The sequence below is a fragment of the Rhinoderma darwinii genome, chromosome 5, assembly GCF_050947455.1.
Source record: "Rhinoderma darwinii isolate aRhiDar2 chromosome 5, aRhiDar2.hap1, whole genome shotgun sequence".
In the NCBI taxonomy this organism is placed as follows: Eukaryota; Metazoa; Chordata; class Amphibia; order Anura; family Rhinodermatidae; genus Rhinoderma; species Rhinoderma darwinii.
Genome location: NC_134691.1, coordinates 39,431,035 through 39,448,118, shown reverse-complemented (window position 1 = coordinate 39,448,118; position 17,084 = coordinate 39,431,035). Strand labels below are relative to the sequence as shown.

Genomic DNA, 17,084 nt, shown 5'->3' with positions numbered 1-17,084 from the left:
GGCGTTATCTACAGGGGGATATATATATGGTCATTTAACCACTTAACGACCGGCGTATAGTGTTTTTACGTCGGCCATTCAGGGTAGTTCTTCTGAAGCGCCGCCTTTTCACGTCAGCACTTCAAAAGAACTTTTCCTGCATCGTGCTGCTGAAGCCCGGGATGTTAGTAACAGCCTTGGGCTTCAGGGCAACGATCGGAGACCACTAGCAGTGTTCTCCGATCATATTTAACGCCTCAGAAGCGGTGCTCAATAGCGAGCGCCGCATCTGAGTGATTTTAGATGGAGGGGGCTACCTCATCCCACTGGCATCGCCGCGTTCATTGCGGAGTGCCGATAGTTTCTATGGCAGCCTGGGGGCCTAACAAAGGCCCCCAGGTCTGCCTTTAGTAATTGCCTGTTAGGCCATGCCAGAGGCATGTTTTACACTGGCTGGCAATAATGCACTGAAATACAGAAGTATTTCAGTGTATTATTATAGCGATCAAAAGTTTGCACAGTAAAGTCCCCCAGTGGGACTAAAAATAAAGTAAAAAAAAGTTAAATAAAGTTTGAAATAAATAAATAAGTGTCCCAAGTAAAAAAATAATTTAAAAAAAACACGTTTTCCCCTTACAAAATATTTTATTATGAAAAAAAGTAAAAAGTTACTCATATTTGGTATTGCTGCGTCCGTAACGAACCCAACTATGAAACGATTACATTATTTAACCCGCACGGTGAACGCCATATAAAATATAATAAAAAACAACGCCAGAATTGCTGTTTTCTGTTCATCCTGCCTTCAAAAGAATTTGATAAAAAGTGATCAAACAGTCGCATCTAGTCCAAAATGGTACCAATAAAAACTACAAGTCGTCCCGCAAAAAAAAAGCCCTCATACAGCTGCATCGGTCAAAAAATAAAAAAGTTATGGCTCTTAAGATATGGCGACACAAAAGCAAATAATTTTGAAAAACAAATGTGTTTTTACTATGTAAAAGTAGGAAAACATAAAAAAAATCCATATAAATTTGGTATCGCCGCAATCGTAACGACCCGCTGAATAAAGTTATTATGTTATTTATACCACACGGTAAATGGTGTAAAGTTAAGACGCAAAAAAAAAAAGGCAAAATTTCTGTTTTTTCCCCAGTACCCCACTAAAAAAAGTTATTAAAAAGTTAATCAATAAATTATATGTACCCCAAAAATGGTGCTATTATAAAATACAACATGTCCCGCAAAAAAAAAGTCCTTATACAGCTATGTCGACGCAAAAATAAAAAAGTTATAGATCTTTGAATGCGACGATGGAAAAACGTAAAAAATTGCTCGGTCATGAAGGTTTAAAATACTTTCGGTATTAAGGGGTTAAAAAAGAAAAAACACCAAAAACTGTTTAAATACAAAATATAAAAAAACAAAAACCTGATTTAAATATGACATTTACCGATGATTCATTCCCTTAAAAAATGAACAGCAAAACAAAAACAATACAAATAAATAGAAACACAAATAAATAGAAGAGAACTTGTCACACCGAACCGCAGATAGATCCGCTGTACATTACATAACAGACCATTAGACGTGCACAACATCCCTTCTACCTGCACAACAGCCGAGATCAAAATAACCTCCCAACCATCTGTCAAAACCAATATGTTTCTGCTTGTTTAGCAGTCATGCCGAATCCATCACAACCAGCTAGTAATAAACCAACACAACCTTGGTCAATTTAATATGCAGACCGCATGTCATTGCCCTCGGTGCAGCCACATGGAAGGCTCCAGCTTTTGTACCTCCAATTATACCAATTTCTACTGCTTTAAATATTCAGATGTGTGATATTTAGGCTAATGGTATGTCTATTAACATTCATCTGACATTAAATTCCTCTCCCTGGAAGTGTCAGTAATTGTTCAGGATTAGCGTAGACGTCTTTCTATGACAATAATGCTCATTATACCACCCTGCCAATGCTATATCAGGCAAGGAACAGCCAAGAATATTCTGCCTTGAATGACAAGAAAAAGCGCTAGAACTCAGAATAAAATTGGTATGAAATGTGTTAAACCAGTTATTACATTGGAGGTGGAGGGGGCACTAAACAGAACGGGGCAGCAGTGGCAGCACAGTGGGTCAGTTGTTTGTACGGCCGATTTGCAGCCCTGGGGTCCTCTGTTTAAATTCAACCAGGGCAACATCTCCGCTACCTTCAACTCATTTTATTAGGTTTGTGATTTAGCAGACAGGACACCAGTCATGGTCTTTTCCATCCCAATAACTTGTATGGGACTGAGCCTCAGTGCCAGGCATACCCTGCCATATGGACAAGTCGCTGTGCCTTTGTAAACATTATAGATGGCTACCGCTCTAGCCCCCTTATTGTGCTGAGTGGTGGGATCCTGCCGGTTGTACCCGTAATGATCAAACATTGAAGAAAAACTCTTTTAAGGCTTTATACATCTTTTTAGGTGTCTTTAGCGCTAGTTGTACACACAGACAAGGCAAAGTTAATACTTGATGTCTTAGCATCCTTTAAGAAAAGACAGTGGATTTGCTATATGGTTGGCTGCTATTTTGAAGCACTGATATGTTTTCCCTTTGTAATGTGTTTTTTGCAGAAATCCAGAAATATGAACTCGAATAAGATGATTTAGTATAGGGCAATAATCTGCAAAATGTGGCTTTTCAGGTATTATAAAAAAGGGGGTACGGAGAGCAATGGAGCGGGGCGAAGCCGTAGTGGAATGCGGCTTGACTGGGGTAGAAGCAGGGAGGCTGAGAAGGTACTGTAAGGGGTTAAGGTTTTGTCAGGAAGGTATAGGGTTAACCAGTAGGTGGAGTGTGGGCTTTGCAGGGTACAGGTTACTTAAGGGGCAAAAAAGGGAAAGTGATTCAGTTTGGCGCACAAAGGGAGAAGCGCCTTTGGGTCAGGTGTGGATGGCCAAGGGTAAAATGAGTTTTTTGTACACTGCCTTCAAGGAGCTTTTTCTCCCTCCCATAACTGACATATGCTATTATGTTATTATCTGTTAATATTGGTTATTTATATGTAAGACATATATTTATGATTATGCTGAATTTGTATATTTGGTTGAAAATGTTATTTAATAAATATGGCTGCTATGGCCTTTCACCACAACAGTTGTCTGAGTCTTATTCAAGGGTAAGGGTGAGGGGTCAGAGTTAAGCCGACCAAAGTATTTGATCCTTTAAAGTTATGTCGAGGGGTATTTGACCACATCCACTGTCTGTGTAAAGGAGTGTGCCATATGATTGTTTTTCTCCAGACATTATGACATTATAGATACTGAATAATCGCCATTTCTTTTTTGTACCTTGAAAAGGTTATAAAAGATTCTCAGGCTTTTTTTTTTTTTTTAATTTAAATAGATTTCACTATAATCTACATTTATTACCTACCTACAGGATAGATGAAAAAAAGGTTAGATCACTGGGGCCCCACCGATCACGTGTTTTGTGGTCCCAAGTACCCATGTTCCCCCTCTCCAGCACAACTACAGTGAGGAGGAGTTTGTATGGGAGCGGCATCGTGCATGCTCGACTGCCGGTCCGGTCCACACAAACTCCTATGGACACGTCACTGCAGCCATATTGTGTACATACAGGTATATTAGGATTTTTTTTCTGGACATCTCCTTCTCCCTGAGGTCAAAGAGACCTAGTAGGACCTCATCCAATCACAGGCCATTACGTATGAGAACCATGTTAGCTTAGGACAGGGGTCAGCAACCTTCGGCACTCCAGCTGCTCTGAAACTACAATTACCCAGCATGCCCTGACATACCGAAACAATAAAGCCTTTGGCTGTCAGGACATTCTGAGAGTTTTAATTTTACAACAGCTGGAGTGCCAAAGCCTGCTGACCCCGGGCTTAGGGTAACACTAAGCAATCCTGAGACATGTATTTTGACATGATGTGGTACACCTATACTGTACATTTACATAACAGAATAGCTCAGAAAAAAACAGGATACAGGTAAAAGATGGACATTTTACATCTACAATATTTCGATCAGCAGCAGAAGAAGGGTATTCGAAAAGCTATAGTACAGTGATGCGTGAATAACAGTACCATGCGGTGTCCAGTGCCAACATACAACACTACAATAACTAAAGAATGCTCAAATATACCACCATAAAGTGCCCATGTAAAATCACCATAATCACAAATAGCAGTCACACACAGTACCCAAATAATATCACTATACACTGCCCAAATAACAGTACGACAGAAAGTGCAAATACTACCATACAGTACCCATATAATACCACTATACACTGCCCAAGTAACAGTACTACAGAATGTGAAAACACTACCATACAGTGCACATTCTGTAATACTGTTATTGGGGCAGTGTGTATTGGTATTATTTGGGCAAACACTACCATACAGTGCACATTCTGTAATACTGTTACTGGGGCAGTGTATAGTGGTATTATTTAGGCACTGTATGGTAATGTTTGCACATACTGTAGTACTGTTACTTGGGCAGTGTATAGTGGTATTATTTGGACAAACACTACCATACAGTGCCAAAATAAAATCACTATTTGTTCACAAACAAATATGACATACAGAATAGCCCTAGGCAGTGCCCAAATTCTAGTGTCATACGCTGCCCAAATAATACCACAGTATACTGGTCAAATAACAGTATTACAGAACATTCAAATACTACTATACAGTGCCAAAATAATATCTCCATAGGATCACATTTGGACACATATGGTCACAGTGTCCAAATAAAATACACTGTCATGATTCTAATTAGTTTAATGCTGGTTCCTACCATCCCCAGATATATGTAGGCTTAGTCCCAGTTCTGTGTTTATGAGCAGTTTAGGGACCACCTCATAGAGGGCACCTGGTGGGCTCACACAATTTGATCAAATTGTGCGCTAAGAACCTCCCTATTGTAAGTAGATTTAGCAGTAATGCATATTTATATTTAGCGACTTAGGTGACATTGGTGTTCGCAGTGTGCTGTCGCCATTTTCTTGTGTGCTGTATAAATTGCAGTCACAGGCGTTCTTGCATCTGTATACACGTTTTGTTTCATTTTGCTGGAATGTGCGGATCAAACTTTCATGTCTTTTATGTACTGCATATATGTGGGGTTAGTGACTACCTCCATTTTTGATCTTGCACTCCTCCCATTCTGCCCTGTGTGATTTTAATTAGTTTAATGCTGGTTCCTACCATCCCCAGATATATGTAGGCTTAGTCCCAGTTCTGGGTGTATATGCAGAGTAGGTCCCCACCTATGGAGGACGCCTTGTCGTGGCAGGTGGGTTCACACAATTTGATCAAAATGTGAGCTAAGAACCTCACTATTGTAAGTAGATTTATCAGTAATGCATATTTATTTATATTTAGCGGCTTAGGTGGCATTAGTGTTCGCAGTGTGCTGTTACCATTTTGTTGTGTACACTGTCATGACAGTCATACACTGCCCAAATAATACCAGTATACAGTGCCCAAATAATAGTGCTATACAGTATCAAAGTAACATTGCCATACAGTGCAGAAACAAAATGGTCCTGCACTGCCTAAGCAACATTGCTCCTGCATAGATGGACAAAGTACAGTAAGGTAGCACCAGTCGTCCTGAGGTGGAGACCCATAGATGGTGCAGTTTGAGTGTAATGAGTTGCATCTCTTCCCAACATTACAATGCAGATAATTTTCCACCATGCACTAAATATGATTTATGTCTGGGCATGGTGGACTTGAGTTGCTGACACCAGGCTTCTGGCATGGCTGCACTGAGACTGTGCTCAATTCTTTGCTGACTTACACTTCTTTGAAATTGTCTAATTGATGCTCCAGTAGTGAAGTCATTTCAACTCCAGAATATTCTCCAATTTAATCATGTTGAATTTATGCTTTGCTGACATTTTGTTGACTTAACACGGTACTTTGTTTAAGTGGATTAGGTCCTGGCGTGAATCAGATTCCCGAGGCTTGCCGAGCACAAGTAAGTAATGCTACAAATGCTGTTTTATTCTGAATTTTATAGCCCACTTTACATTTTGGAAAAAAGGTCATATAGACTGTTTCCCCACTTTGTTTCATGCACGGAAACTATGAATAGGACCGGCTCAGGGTTTATGTGGGCCCTTGGGCGACACAGACTTAGTGGGCGCTTTTGCGGGGGAACACGGCAGCAGAAAATGACAGAAAACTTTGTGCCCCCATTTAGAAGTTAGGCCCTGTTTATACCACCATATAGAAATTAGGCCCCCATTTTGTGCCCCCATATATTTAGTGCCCTCTGTAGGCAGTGCCACACAGCCCCCCTCCCAAGTAGTGCCGAACAGTACCCCCAGGTAGTGCCACCCCCCAGGTAGTGCCACTCAGCCCCCCTTCCAGGTATTGCCACACAGCCCCCCACCCAGGTAATGCCACACAACCCCCTCCCAGGTTTTGCCACACAGCCCCTCTTTGGCCGGGGATTCCACTTCTGAAGGAGCCATGACGGCTGCATCATTACCCGGCGGTCGAGTGGGTCCCTCCAAGGGTATTTGGCCCTGGCACTTGACCCGGTTCGCCGGGTGCTCACACCGGCCCTGACTATGAATATGTACCTTTATTTATCTGAACCAGCTGGTGCACATTTATAGTAAAGTAATAATATAGTAGAGTAACTGGTGCAACTTAAAAATATAGTATAATCCATATAGATAAGCAGTGGGAAGATCCTAAGGCCCCATTCACACTACAGGGATACTAGACCATGCCGTCACATGTCCGCAGTAAGAACAATAGGCCCCAAGTGGGGCAATTCACATGACCGATTTTTTGACGGTCTGTCAAAAAAATGGAACATATCCTATTTTCGGCCATTCTCCCGGCCGCACGGCTCCCATAGAAGTCTATGGTGCCGTGCCACAGCCCCCTTGTAGATGGCAGCCCCCCTGTCTGAAAGATAGCGCCACTGTAGCTCCGGTAGGAGCGGAAACCCTCTAATCACTGGCCACAGTGTTGCCGAAGCTACATTGGCACTATCTACATGTAGGGGGGGTGCCATCTACGGGGGTGCTATCTACAAGGGGGCTGTGTGGCACTACCTACAGGAGGATGTTCGTCATTATATACAGTGGGCAGTTTGTGGTACTATCTACAGAGGGCAGTGTGTGGCATTATCTACAGAGGGCAGTGTGTGCCATTATCTACAGAGGGCAGTGTGTGGCATTATCTACAGAGGGCAGGGTGTGAGATCATCTACAGAGGGCAGTGTGTGGCATTATATACAGAGGGCAGTGTGTGAGATCATCTACAGAGGGCAGTGTGTGAGATCATCTACAGAGGGCAGTGTGTGGCATTATATACAGAGGGCAGTGTGTGAGATCATCTACAGACGGCAGTGTGTGGCATTATATACAGAGGGCAGTGTGTGAGATCATCTACAGAGGGCAGTGTGTGAGATCATCTACAGAGGGCAGTGTGTGGCATTATATACAGAGGGCAGTGTGTGAGATCATCTACAGAGGGCAGTGTGTGAGATCATCTACAGAGGGCAGTGTGTGGCATTATATACAGAGGGCAGTGTGTGAGATCATCTACAGAGGGCAGTGTGTGGCATTATTTACAGAGGGCAGTGTGTGGCATTATCTACAGAGGGCAGTGTGTGGTATTATCTACAGAGGGCAGTGTGTGGCATTATCTACAGAGGGCAGTGTGTGGCATTATCTACAGAGGGCAGTGTTTGGCATTATCTACAGAGGGCAGTGTGTGGCATTATATACAGAGGGCAGTGTGTGAGATCATCTACAGAGGGCAGTGTGTGGCATTATATACAGAGGGCAGTGTGTGAGATCATCTACAGAGGGCAGTGTGTGAGATCATCTACAGAGGGCAGTGTGTGGCATTATATACAGAGGGCAGTGTGTGAGATCATCTACAGAGGGCAGTGTGTGGCAGTATATACAGAGGGCAGTGTGTGACATTATCTACAGAGGGCAGTGTGTGGCATTATCTACAGAGGGCAGTGTTTGGCATTATCTACAGAGGGCAGTGTGTGGCATTATATACAGAGGGCAGTGTGGTACTATTTACAGAGGGCAGTTTGTGGCAGTATCTACAGAGGGCAGTGTGTGGCATTATATACAGAGGGCAGTGTGGTACTATTTACAGAGGGCAGTTTGTGGCAGTATCTACAGAGGGCAGTGTGTGGTACTATTTACACAGGGCAGTATGTGGCAAAAAATTGACAAATTAAATTCCTCAGTTTTTAAAACGGACAAGGAAAAAAATTGATACAAAACGGGTCAAAATAGGGCGTTAAAAACGGAAACACGGCCCGGAATAGAAACGGAACGGATGCAAAATGGATGCAAAATGGCCGAGAAACATGGACCAAAATGTCAGTTTTTATCGGACACACGCACAACACCGTACACATCCGTAGCGGCTGTGACTGGGATTGCAGCTCAGTCCCATTCACTTGAATGAGTCCAGAACTGCAATTCCAGGCACAGACGCTATGGATGTGTACAGCGCTGGTCAGCTATAAAGAGACCGTGGTGTTCGCTGCCGCGGGCCCTTCAGTTAGCTAATTGGCGGGGCTGCCGGAAGGTAGGATTGGTTATCAATATAAAATGCCTGGAGAACCCCTTTAACTGACCTTTACTGAGCAATGGTTCAAGCCATGATATAAACGGATGTGTGTCTAATGCCCCTCAAGATGATTTCACCAGGACTATGTTATGCAGTTTAAAGGGGTTGTCCACAAGCAGAGATTTTGAAAACCATGAGGAATTAAATAGAAATGTTTATTGGAAAATTGTGTAACTTTTACTTATACAAAAAATACAATTAATTTGCTGAAACCAGACAAGCCCTTTAGATGTTACCATTTATATCAATGAGGTTACCATCTACTCTAGAAGCAGCCTGTGGGTTATTTTTCTCACTCCAGATAATTCTAGATATTAGAGGTTTCCTGGTTTTTGTACATAACGAATCATACATGTAAATCAGGAGCACAACAAGTAATCATGGGCTTCATAGCATAAACTGGAATTGGACTCCATTTAGTTATTGATACTCGGCGCAGCTAGGAGTTTGGGGTTTGAGGAAATAGGCTATGATTCTTATAAGTAATGATTTACGACAGCGCCGGCCTTAGGAGAATGCAACCTGTGCGGTCACACATGGTGCATGAGCCACCACTAAAGAAGGGGGTGCCACAGATGGCCTGGCACCAGAGTCTTGTGACCACAACAAAACTTAATATTAACCCCTTCCCGACATCCGCCGTATATATACACGGCGCTGTCGGGCAGGGGTTCCTGCAAAGTGAAGTACAGTTTAGTCTCGGTCAGCTGTATGTTACAGATGACACCTTGCTGTAATGACTAGGATGGAAGCTAGCCTCCGATCCGGCCGATTAACCCCTCAGATGCTGCGCTCAAAAGCTTTCTGAATGCTGCTTTGAATACTTTGAGGGGTGCAGTTTTTAAAATGGGGTGATTTATGGGGGTTTGTAATGTATGGGCCTCTCAAAGCCTCTTCAGAACTGAACTGGTCCCTGATAAAATAGCCATGACAAAGGCATTCTCTCTTTGGTGCGATCTTAATCCCTGTATAATATAGTATCAGTTCCGTCCTTTACATTTAAAGTTCCTTTAATGTCTGCACTTGCTTGTATTCCTATATAGTATTGACCAGTAGTAGCACAATGTACTACAGGTTTACATCAGTTCTATTATATATGCCTACCATACTTGCCAACTGTCTCGAATTTGCCGGGACTGTCCGAATTTACAGAGACAGTCCCGGCAAATTACTGTCCCGGGACTTGTCCCGGTAACTGCTACATTCAATTGTATCTGCATCTTCAGGACTCAGATACAATTGAATACTATGGCAGAGCAGGAAACAATCTGCTTCTTGCTCTGCCATTCACTCATCCTGGAGCGAAATCCCCGGCCAAAGCATTGCCGATGCACTGGCCGGGGATTCTGCTGCAGGAGGGGCCACTGACGTCACTGCCCTTATATGGACAGTGAAGTCAGGGCTCTCTATATGAGTGGAATTCCCGGCCAGGGCAACAGTAACGCTTTGGTCGGGGATTCCGGCACTCCAGGAGTCCCTGACTTCATTGTTCATATATGGACAGAGATGTCGTCAGTGGCTCCCTCTATGAGCAGAATCCCCAGCCAGGCGTCGGCAAGGATCTGGCCGGTGATTCTGCTGCAGGAGATGCCCCTGACGTCACTAACCTTTTCTGTGAGATTTCCAGCAAGGGAAACAAAATCTCGTTTACCTCATAATCTCGCGAGATTACGCGTGGCTTGCTGTAATCTCACAGAAAAGAATCAGAAGTGTCAGGATTCTGAATACACATGACGTCCAGGCTGGAGGTCATGTGTATTCATTATCAGGACACTTGTGTATGTGGCTGCACATCGTTCTAGTGCATGATGCTGATTGGTCACTGATTCGTCAGCATCATACATTTCTATTCACAACGCCCAGTTAGTAAAACAAGTAAACACGCCCAGTTAAAAACACAATACACGCTCAGTTGGACATACGAAAAAAAAAACACGCCCAGTTGTCCATTTCAAAGCTCATTTGCATGTATATAAAATAGCTCATAACTTGGCCAAAAATGAAAGTTTAAAAAAAAAAAAAACGTTACTGTTATCTACATTGCATCGCCGATCACATGCAATAGGAGATAGGGATTTGAGAATCTGGTGACAGAGCCTCTTTAAGAACAGCACATCTTTCCTGTGCCACCTTTATAACCCCTCCCTGACCCCGCTCCCCTGCTCTCCACTCTCCCATCGCCATTGTAAATACGACACCGCTCAGTGTCGGGACGGAGAGGGAGGCGCGCAGGGTGTCTGCTCTGCAACTGAAGGGAAATCCTGACATGATGGACTCAATAACCACCGCTAGTGGTTTCCTCAGGAGTCTCCGTGCACAGCAAGAAAAGAGCCATATAGGCAGCTGCCTGCACAAAAGGTGAATGTGTGTAATGTATGTACTGTAAGTGTATAGTGTATGTCTAGTGCGTAATGTATGTAGTGTAGTGTGTATAGTGTAGTGTGTAATGTATGTATGTATTGTAGTGTATAGTGTAGTGTGTAATGTATGTATTGTAGTGTATAGTGTAGTGTGTAATGTATGTATTGTAGTGTATAGTGTAGTGTGTAATGTATGTACTGTATGTGTATAGTATATGTCTAGTGTGTAATGTATGTATTGTAGTGTATAGTGTAGTGTGTAATGTATGTATTGTAGTGTATAGTGTAGTGTGTAATGTATGTACTGTATGTGTATAGTATATGTCTAGTGTGTAATGTATGTATTGTAGTGTATAGTGTAGTTTGTAACGTATGTACTGTGTGTGTATAGTATGTCTAGTGTGTATTGTATGTAGTGTAGTGTGCAACGTATGTACTGTGTGTATAGTATATGTCTAGTGTGTAATGTATGTAGTGTAGTGTGTAACGTATGTACTGTGTGTGTATAGTGTAGTGTAGTGTGTAATGTATGTATTGTAGTGTATAGTGTAGTGTGTAACGTATGTACTGTATGTGTATAGTATATGTCTAGTGTGTAATGTATGTATTGTAGTGTATAGTGTAGTGTGTAATGTATGTATTGTAGTGTATAGTGTAGTGTGTAATGTATGTACTGTATGTGTATAGTATATGTCTAGTGTGTAATGTATGTATTGTAGTGTATAGTGTAGTGTGTAATGTATGTACTGTATGTGTATAGTATATGTCTAGTGTGTAATGTATGTATTGTAGTGTATAGTGTAGTGTGTAACGTATGTACTGTGTGTATAGTATATATCTAGTGTGTAATGTATGTAGTGTAGTGTGTAACGTATGTACTGTGTGTGTATAGTGTAGTGTAGTGTGTAATGTATGTATTGTAGTGTATAGTGTAGTGTGTAACGTATGTACTGTATGTGTATAGTATATGTCGTGTGTAATGTATGTAGTGTAGTGTGTAACATATGTACTGTATGTGTATAGTATATGTCTAGTATGTAATGTATGTAGTGTAGTGTGTAATGTATGTATTGTAGTGTATAGTGTAGTGTGTAACGTATGTACTGTGTGTGTATAGTATGTCTAGTGTGTATTGTATGTAGTGTAGTGTGCAACGTATGTACTGTGTGTATAGTATATGTGTAGTGTGTAATGTATGTAGTGTAGTGTGTAACGTATGTACTGTGTGTGTATAGTGTAGTGTAGTGTGTAATGTATGTATTGTAGTGTATAGTGTAGTGTGTAACGTATGTACTGTATGTGTATAGTATATGTCTAGTGTGTAATGTATGTAGTGTAGTGTGTAACGTATGTACTGTATGTGTATAGTATATGTCTAGTATGTAATGTATGTAGTGTAGTGTGTAATGTATGTATTGTAGTGTATAGTGTAGTGTGTAACGTATGTACTGTATGTGTATAGTATATGTCTAGTATGTAATGTATGTAGTGTATTGTGTAATGTATGTATTGTAGTGTATAGAGTAGTGTGTAACGTATGTACTGTATGTGTATAGTATATGTCTAGTGTGTAATGTATGTAGTGTAGTGTGTAACGTATGTACTGTATGTGTATAGTATATGTCTAGTATGTAATGTATGTAGTGTAGTGTGTAATGTATATATTGTAGTGTATAGTGTAGTGTGTAACGTATGTACTGTATGTGTATAGTATATGTCTAGTGTGTAATTTATGTAGTGTAGTGTGTAACGCAAATTGAATTTGCTTACATTTACCTTACTCACTGCAGGCAGCTCACGAGTCACGATCTGACTGTGGTCAGACCGTGACTCGTCAGCTGCCTGCGCCCAGCGTGAGTACGTTGCTTGGCGCAACAACGTTGTATGCCCGGAGTGAGGGAGCGGGAGGTGCGCTCAACAGGCAGTGCAGCATCGAGCCACCGGTCAGTAAAAAACAGACAGACTACCGTGAGTAGAGAAAAGTGTGACAATTGGAGTAAGAAAAAAAAGCAGAGTGCCTAGGGACACTAGCATTTCTAAAATCATAAAATGAATGACATTTATTTTATGATTTAAGAAACGCTAGTTTTTTCAGGCACTGGCGTCTTAAATCGAAAAAGGCCCGAGTGGATCATGCCCCATATGGAGTTAAAGGGGGTTTCTCACAAACATGTATTCCTAATCCACAGGGTAGGGGATACATGTGTGATCGCTGGGGGTCTGAACACTGGGACCCCCATTGATGAGGAGAACAGGGAAACGAAAGTCCCTCGTAGTGCTCCATAAGAATGGAGAGCTAGTGCGCATGCTCGATCATTAATGGAGCGCTGGCTGAGCATGAGCATTAGCTCTCCATGCTTATGTAGCACTTCGGGGGACTTTTGGTCCCCCGTTTTCCTCATCGCTAGGGGCCCCAGTGGCTGGACCCCCAGAGATCACACATTTAACCCCTTATCCTGTGCCGCTGCAGCCAATCGCTGGCCTCAGCAGTGATGCTGCCATGAACGGCACGTGACCGCTGAGGCCAGCGATTCACTGCAGCTATGGCGATATTATACTGTATGGGGGCATCTGTGTGGGCATTAAACTGTACGGGTACAAATATGGGGGCATTATATTGTGTGGGGGCAGCTATGGGGCATTATATTGTATGGGAGGTACTATGAGGGCATTAGTGCGTCCCACACAGTATATTTGGGTATTATACTATGTCGAGGCAGCAGTGGGAGCATTATACGGTGTGGAAGGAACTATGGGGTATTATACAGTGTGGATGGTCAGCTATAGAAGCATTATACTGTGTAGGGGGTTCTATGGGAGCATTGTACTATGTGGGCTGAATGGGTGGGGTTAGAGGCGTGGCCTAACAGGGCCGCTTCTATTGTCCCTATTTGTGAAAATGAAAAGTTGGGAGGTATGCTAGCCACACCCACTAGATAGACCACACACCCATATGACACACACACCAAAGACGACACACCCTAAGTGTCCCTGGAAAAAAATTTAAAACGTTGGCAACTATGTGTCTACTACCTGAATGACTACTTTGTATGAGCGGGAGATATATCGGTAACAGGGCCGACCAATCTACCTGTGACTGATCATCCCTACACATCTACAGAATACAGGCGTCTTTTCCATCAGAGGAGAAGTCTGTCGCTTTGAGATATACAGTGTATATCGGAGTTTGGGTCGCTGCTGTGTTTCCCTATAACTTGGTACATAATATCTCGTCTCCCAGACCTTGATAACTGTCCTTGAAGTCAATTCAAGTGATAAGACACAACTCATGTTATATTGCAATAAAGTTAATAAAAAATGTCGGAAATGTTATACCTTGTAGCTTCCGGATCCCAGATAACAACATCTGCATCGGAGCCTTTTGCTATTTTCCCCTTCCTTGGATACATGTTAAAAATCTTTGCTGCATTGGAACTTGTGACAGCTACAAATCTGTTTTCATCCATATCACCGCTGTGCTGGAGAACAAAGGAAGAAAAGCATAAAACGTAGCAATATGGGGTGCAGAGCTAGCAGTCGCACCCGGCTCTGCAGCCTGAGGAGTCCCAAAGGCCCTTTTACAATATAAGAAGACACCGGTATTATAAATGGCACTTGGTAGGTTGGAACCCTATATATTGGGAGCTTCAAGTCTCCCCTGTGCAAACTTTTTTTTAGAAGATACAACAGTCACCACTTGCTGCTCTGTAAATGAAGAACTAGCCCCAGTTTTCTATAGACATCAATAGCAACAGTGACATCTACTGGATAAGATTACATACTGCACTGAATTAAATGTACAGGTGTTATAATTTGTGATTATATTATATAAAAATAATTATATTTTATTATAGAAGAGATATTTAAGAATAGTATTTGGTAATAAGTCTTAGGTGATATTGCTACCACTTGCCTTAGTGTATGATCGTGCAGGAAATGTAGACTGTGAGCCTTACTGGGGACATACTGTAGATCATTGAATAGAGATTTTGTGATCAGCCCTGCAGAAAACGACTAGGACTACAAAAATACTTATTTTTTTCACCACAGAGCAATAGACATGTGACTATGAAGAGGATTTATTTTGTGGTCTTAGAAAAAAAAAGCTGCACCCCCACCCTCCCACTATAGAATAACATGATAGTTGCATGTGCATGAGACACCATATAATAAAAAATACTCTTTTCAAGAAAAAAAGTCACATGCTTTGAAGCTGATGCTAGAAGGGAGATTAACTGCTTTACCTGCTTGCTGTAACAATGTAAAAATAACTACCTACAGCCTCCACTAGGAGGAGCTCACTGCATGCAAATTTATATGGCTCCCATTGGGTTCTATATACTAGCCTTTTACAGCTCCCCCTAGTGGTGGCTGTATGAAGCAAGAATGTTATTATATATCAAGTCAGAAAACATTATGAAATGAATCAGCACAGAATTTGTAACCCAAAAACAGACTGTAAAACAATAACTTTAATAAAGGTATAGTACATGTGGCAGAGTAGGGGCCATTCTAATTTTTGCTATGGGTCCCTATGATTTCTGTGTACGACACTGCTAGGTAGCAGAGCATAGCAGACTACACTATACTGCCAAACAGAAATTACCAAAACGTAATTGAACGGAGGCTGATGCCATTTGCCATTGGAGCAATCCCATTGAAAACAATGGCGCCATGAATGGAAACATTTCTCCATGTTTTTTCTGTAAAACATTTGATATCTTACCACTCCTTTCTCCCAAATCACAGACATTCTGTCCTCAACGCCGTTCACTCCATTTGGAATCTTAGTGAAATCGTCTTTCCCAAGTGCCTTCTGGCAAATGTCAAACGTACAGTTATCTGTTCCTGTAACACTCAGGTCATCACTGCAACATGAAGGAAAGTTAGGAAGGGTTTTCCAAGGAACAGGTGAAAAAATAATTCAGCTCTAAACCACTGTATGTACGTAATGATGAGGAGTACAGAATGTATCAATGTGACGGCGTGGTCCCTGGATAATAATCTGTGAGTGCTGCTCTGAAGTTTACTACAGCTTTCCTCTCTCCCCAGCTTACTCAACTAGGAAGCCTGTGGCCTGCACTGCACTGTGGAAGCAACATCGAATGGGAGTTAAGTATTGGAATTATTTTTTCTCTGTGATACACTTAATTTTGGGGGCACTATATGTTAGCCCTATTACTAATGGGAGCACTCTGAGGGAGCACAATTACTTTTGGCGGCACTATGAAGGGAACTTTTACTATCGGGATCCCAGTTCCGTTACTTTGGGGACACTATGGCGAGCACTATAATTAAGAGGCACTATAAGGGAGCACTACATGTATGGGGACACTAAGGCCCACTTTCTTTTGGGGGGACTATGGGAAGCACTATTATTATGGCACAGTTACTTTTGGAGGCACTGTAGGGGAGCATTAATACTTTTGATGGCACTCTGCTGTGCACAATTATTTTTGAGGGTACTGTGTGGATATTATTATTAATGGGGCACTCTGCTTGGCACAATTATTTCTTGGAGCACTGCATGGGCACTATTACTGTCAGGGGCACTATCAGCTTGGCAAAATTGTTTTGAGGGTAAACTCATCTGTGGCGGTATTACTGTCAGGGGCACTTTTGCTCGGCACCATTATTTTTGAGTGAACTATGCGTGGCACTAATTATTGTAGGAGGACCAGTCTGTGTGGTACTAGTACTTTCATGAGGACTATATGTGTGGCACTATTATTTCTGCAGGACAATATTTGAGGGCACTTAGAGGAGAGAAATATTACTGTTGTTGGCACTCTGCTTTGCACAATTATTTTTGGGAGCACTGTGTGGGCACTATTATTGTCAGGGGCACTATTTACTTGCTAAAATTAATTTACGGGGCAGTTAGTGTGCATTAATATTGTCATGGGCACTATGAGCTTGGCACGTTTATTTTTGGGGAACACTATGTGTGTCCCTAATTACTGAAGGGGGCACTATGTGTGTGGTACTATTATTTTCAGGGGGACTATCTGTATGGCACTAATATTACTGCAGTACAATATTTGGGGTACTGGGCAGAACTTCAGGCACAGTATTGGGAGTAGCAGCAGGATAGT

The 17,084-nt window shown here is 42.1% G+C and overlaps 1 protein-coding gene across 1 annotated transcript in view; it reads right to left on the bottom strand.

Moving 5' to 3' along the window:
• Positions 1-17,084, bottom strand: part of DPYS (dihydropyrimidinase) — a 69,145-nt gene that overhangs the window by 11,875 nt on the left and 40,186 nt on the right. Inside the window, exons 6-7 of the mRNA XM_075825839.1 lie at positions 15,716-15,857; positions 14,326-14,468 (exon numbers count right to left, since the gene is read on the bottom strand). Coding sequence (XP_075681954.1) covers positions 14,326-14,468; positions 15,716-15,857 — 285 coding nt within the window. The remainder of the gene's footprint in view (positions 1-14,325; positions 14,469-15,715; positions 15,858-17,084) is intronic.